The 4,877-nt window shown below is 35.1% G+C and overlaps 1 protein-coding gene across 1 annotated transcript; it reads right to left on the minus strand.

Moving 5' to 3' along the window:
• Positions 1-763: 763 nt before the first annotated feature.
• LOC145832480 (26S proteasome regulatory subunit 6B-like) lies at positions 764-2,351 on the minus strand. The gene is made up of 3 exons (XM_082939796.1): positions 1,824-2,351; positions 1,346-1,684; positions 764-1,102 (listed from the first exon to the last, which is right to left on the minus strand). The coding sequence occupies exons 1-3, from the start codon at positions 2,349-2,351 to the stop codon at positions 764-766; spliced, it is 1,206 nt and encodes a 401-aa protein (XP_082795922.1).
• Between the last annotated feature and the right edge of the window lie 2,526 nt (positions 2,352-4,877).

Here is a 4,877-nt window from a genome sequence, read left to right on the forward strand (position 1 = left end):
CTTGAATAAAAAAAGATAAAACAAAGTGTATAAAAAAGTTTCCGTATAAGACTCTTAAAATGCTGCTTCAAATGAGTTCCGGCTTCAGCAGTTTTGTTTAATATATTAAAATAACTTTTTGTTTAAGCTAATAATTAATTATGTTGCCTTTAAAAATAACAAAGCTATGTAGTCATAAAGTTGTACAAAATTACAGCCAACATGTAACTGACCGTAGTTGAGCGAGCAAACGGGTGAAGCAAAAGGAGCAGGCTAAGTAGCAGCAACTTGAATATTGAACCATACCAGCTAGAAGGTGAAGATATAAAGTTAGCAGCTAGCGGGCGCGCGCGTAGAAAAGCAAAAAAAAATCAGCACTCTACGCTAACTGGTGAAGCTACAAGCGAGGCAATAAGCGCAGTTTACCAAAAACGAGCAAAAAAGTTGTTAAGACGAAGCGCTTACAGCTCTAGACAAATGTTTAAACTTAGAGGATTTTTCATGAGTTATTTCAATGCATACCTTAAGAAAATACAACGCGTCGCCACTAATAATAATTAACAAAAGCCTTTATTTTAGTTTATTAAGTTTTTGAAAAGGTTTTATACTGTGAAAACTGTCTAAATGAAAACTTTATTAAAAATAATCTGTTAATTTAAATTTGCTTTTTTTTTTAATATTTTTTTTTTACTTCAGCGTCTTTCTAGTATTTTTAATTTCAAAACAAAATCAAGTTTTTCAAAGTATAAATTTATTAATCCTAAAAAAACACACCGGTGAATAACTATTTATAGAAGTCCATTTCAACCTCGTCCTTCTTCGTCTGAGCTTTGTACGCTCGTTCGAAGTCCTTGCTCAGCACGACGTAGCGGTTTTCCCTCACCGCCAACATGCCAGCTTCCTGACAGACCGCGTTGATGTCGGCTGCCGAAATCTTGTCGGGACGAGCCACGAAGTCTTCAAGATCGACTTCGTCGCCCACGTTCATCTTGGAGGTGATGGTGGAGAACACGAGGCGCTTCTGGCGCCTGTCCGGCATGGGGAACTCGATTTTCCTGTCCAGCCTTCCGGGTCGAAGCAGGGCCGGGTCCAGAGTGTCGGCTCTGTTCGTCGCCATTATGACCTGAAAGTTTTAGTGTGTTAGTTATTTTAAACAATTTTCAAAATACTTTGTTTAAGTCGATTTTGAGAAAATTCTAAACTAAGTTTCTTTAATCTTTATTTATAATTGATAGGCTAAACAAACGTAATAATTAGTTGTATCTAAATACTATAAATTTGGTTATTTATTTTTTTTACTTTAGTTCATATTTAAATAATAGTTTTTTTTTTCAAAGTCTTTTTAGTATTCATATCTAAATCATACCTTGACGTTGACGGATTGATCGAAGCCGTCCATCTGGTTCAAAAGCTCCAGCAAGATTCTCTGCACCTCGCGATCGGCTCCCCCCTTGGCATCGAACCTCTTTGTGGCGATGGCGTCAACTTCGTCAATGAATATTATGGCTGGCGCGTTCTCCTTGGCCAGCCTGAACACGTCCCTGACCATCCTCGGCCCTTCGCCCAAGTACTTTTGCACGAACTCGCTGCCCACCACCCGGATGAACGAGGCCGTCGTGTGATGGGCCACCGCCTTGGCCAGCATCGTTTTGCCCGTTCCAGGAGGCCCATACATCAAAACTCCCCTTGGTGGGTCTATCCCGATCTGTTTGTTCGAATCGATTTTCAATTTTACGTGTTGCTTTATTAAGTAAAGTAAAAACACTATTGTAACTTATAGTATTTTAAAAATTTAATTAATAAACAAATTTTACACTCAATAAAAAAATCATTTTTTCACGTACTTGCTTGTAAAGTTCAAACTGCGTCAGTGGTAACTCAACCGCTTCCCTGACTTCTTGCTTCTGCAGGTCCATGCCCCCGATGTCGGAATAAGACACATCAGGCTTCTCCTCGGCTGAAAGCAACGAAACGCTGCTGTCGGCTTCTGGCGGCAGTATGTCCACCAGGGCGCTGCTGTGCTTGTGCAAGGCCACCGAGCAGTTGGGCTTCAGCTTTTCCCTGTCCAACGTGCTCAGTATCCTAACGTATTTGTTCCTGCCGGTGGTCGATTGCACGATGCCATTGTTCCGGTCCACCGCCTCCAGGAACTGCCCGACAACCAGCGGAATGGACTGGACGCGCTTGACTTCGTCCTGCGCGTGGAGGAGCTCCTTGCGCAGGTTCTTCATGTCGTCCTTGATGTATTCCTCCTGCACTTCGAGGAACTCCAGCTCGTCAAGTAGTTTTTGGTACTCCTCGTGGTAGTTCGTGTCTCCTTGAACCTCGTTGCAATTCGGTTCATTGTTCTTCACAACTCCTAGTTCTTCCATGCTTACCTAACTCTTGTTTAGTAAAACCTGCAATTTTATTCAGTTAAAATAGGATAGAATCCACAGTATGATAGCAAGCGGTAATTGACCTAAAGAAATTAAACAAAAAGTTGAAGATCATTTAGGACTGGGTTTTGTCCTTCCAAAACAGTTTCGTTTCTATTCTGCTTTAAGTAATTCAGAGGCCATGTGTGAGTTTATATGCGGTTATATTTGTGTCGACTATATAAACAAAATTACTTGTATTATTTAAACATGTTTAGTCTTTAAGTAATTTAGGTACAGTGCTTCCTCGCTAATCCGGCCAAGTTGGGTAAGAATTTTTTGAAATTTTAGCCGGATTTGCCTTTGGCCGGATTAGAACAAAATATCGTTTTTTTACAAATTATCTACCTTAGTTATATTATGAATGTATATAACAAAACGTACTATAAAATTTCTATTAATTTAATTTATTTTACTTTATTTAAATAAAAAAGAATAAAAACAGACTAAACTAAACGAAACAAAATTTTATAAGTTCAAAATTAATGGAAAAAACTACACTGTTAACACTTTAACTAAATTAAGATTTTTTTTTTGAAAAAAGATAGAATGGAATATTGTTTTACAGTGTCTTTTCGTTTCTTAGCAGAAAGCTCACGAAACTGGATGAGTTTTGACACATCTTCAGGTGTGGCTTCTGGTTGGCAGTTAAAAATTTGGTGTTCAGAATAGCCCTCAGTTATGACAAGAACTCATTTATGAATTTATTAGCAGCTGAACTATCTGCATTTAATTTTTCGCCACATATTTAAAGATTACGCAAGCCAAATCTTCTGCAAAACCTCCATTGAAACCCCGTACTTGCTGAAAAGGGCCTTGAGTGTTCACCGTAAATTAACTGATGGAACTCGAAGGCTTTTTCTAATAGTATTGGGCCAGTGATTGGACAACCCTTTTCACGTTCCTGACGAAACCAAATGTAAAGGGCGCTGTCAAGCTTGTCAAAGATGCCTCCCTCTACTTTTTTGCCGTTTTAGCAGCTCCAATTAGTCCCAGCTACTCCTTTTGGGCTTTAAACTTTTTGAACTTTTCTTCACCTCTCAAAATGTCATTTAAAGTTGACTTACCAATGTTAAACTGGCTCATTATAACAGCTTTAGGCACATTATTGTTTGCCATTTCGCAAACTTTTAACTTGTTTTCAATTGCTAGTTGAACGCGTTTTCGTTTCTTTGCTGTCTAACCAATTTTTTAACCAGATAAATTAATTGTAGTACATTAAAGTGTAACTTGCTTAGCAAAGACAGAAAAATTGCAAATGAATAATAAACAAGTTTGTTACAACTGAGCAGGAAAAGTATGAAAAAAAACTTAAGATTATCAATTGATAATTTATTATGACGTAATAATATATTGCTTACATACTTATAAAGCGTAAATTAAATAATATTTCGAAGTAAAATGAAATTAAACGCTAAAAACGCTAAAGTAAATAAGTCGATTTCTCGACTAAAACCGGCCGGATTAGCGAGGAACCGGATTAGCGAGGACCGGATTAGCGAGGAAGCACTGTACTTCATTATAGTTTTCTACAAGCTAATTTTTACGAAACTATGAAGAACAATTTGCAATTACTGATATGGAAAAACGCAATAAAAAAATATTTTAACTTACATAGCTACTTACATTTTAACAAAAAAAAAAGAAACAATTTTAAAAATAATATATACTAAAACTAGTCTATCTAACTTTCTATAACACTTGTTTTAAATTTTTAGTTTTTCAAGAAGTCTATGGCTACTTAACCACATTTTCAACCATTTTATTTTTGATAGCTATAAGGTTAGTGTTTACTTTTATGTTATAGAAGTTGTTTGATATTACACAAACATAAATAATCCCTCATTTAACTTGGAAATAATTAATTAAAAAAAATTAGACTAAAGTATGCATTGTATAAAGATTCAATAATAATTATTTTGTTATTTTTACTGCTTCAAGTTTTTAATCTTATAGTCAACTAAAAGTTGCTCAACTAATATCAATCATGAAAAAATTTATATTCATTCTCGTTCTAAATTTTTTCAATTTTTTAAATCATAACTTACTCTACATCTACAATCCTTCAGTTTGTTAATACAGTTTAATTTAAATATAAAATTTTCATCTTACTACAAAGGTTAAGTTGAAATGACATTACGATACAACTTAATAATTTTAGCCCTGATATTATCACGTATCTTTAAATAACAAGATATCATTGGTTTTAAATTTGCTCTTTAGTTTAAATAAAATGTTTAAGTGTTACTACCTTTCCCACGGTTACAACTATTTAAGTAAAAAAGATAATCATCCTGAGTTACATTAATCATTGGCCTGAGTCATTCTGAGATTTAAATTTTTTTTTTAGTAAGTTGTACCCTTGGCGCAAACTAGTTATACCTCGTCATTGTTTTTATCCTAAATGTTTAAAATAAATTGTACTTGTAAATGTTACGAATTTGATGTTTACTAAACTTATGAGAAATACTTCTTTAAAAG

This window comes from Thalia democratica, chromosome 3 (assembly GCF_965202585.1).
Source record: "Thalia democratica chromosome 3, ktThaDemo2.hap1.1, whole genome shotgun sequence".
Lineage (NCBI taxonomy): Eukaryota > Metazoa > Chordata > Thaliacea > Salpida > Salpidae > Thalia > Thalia democratica.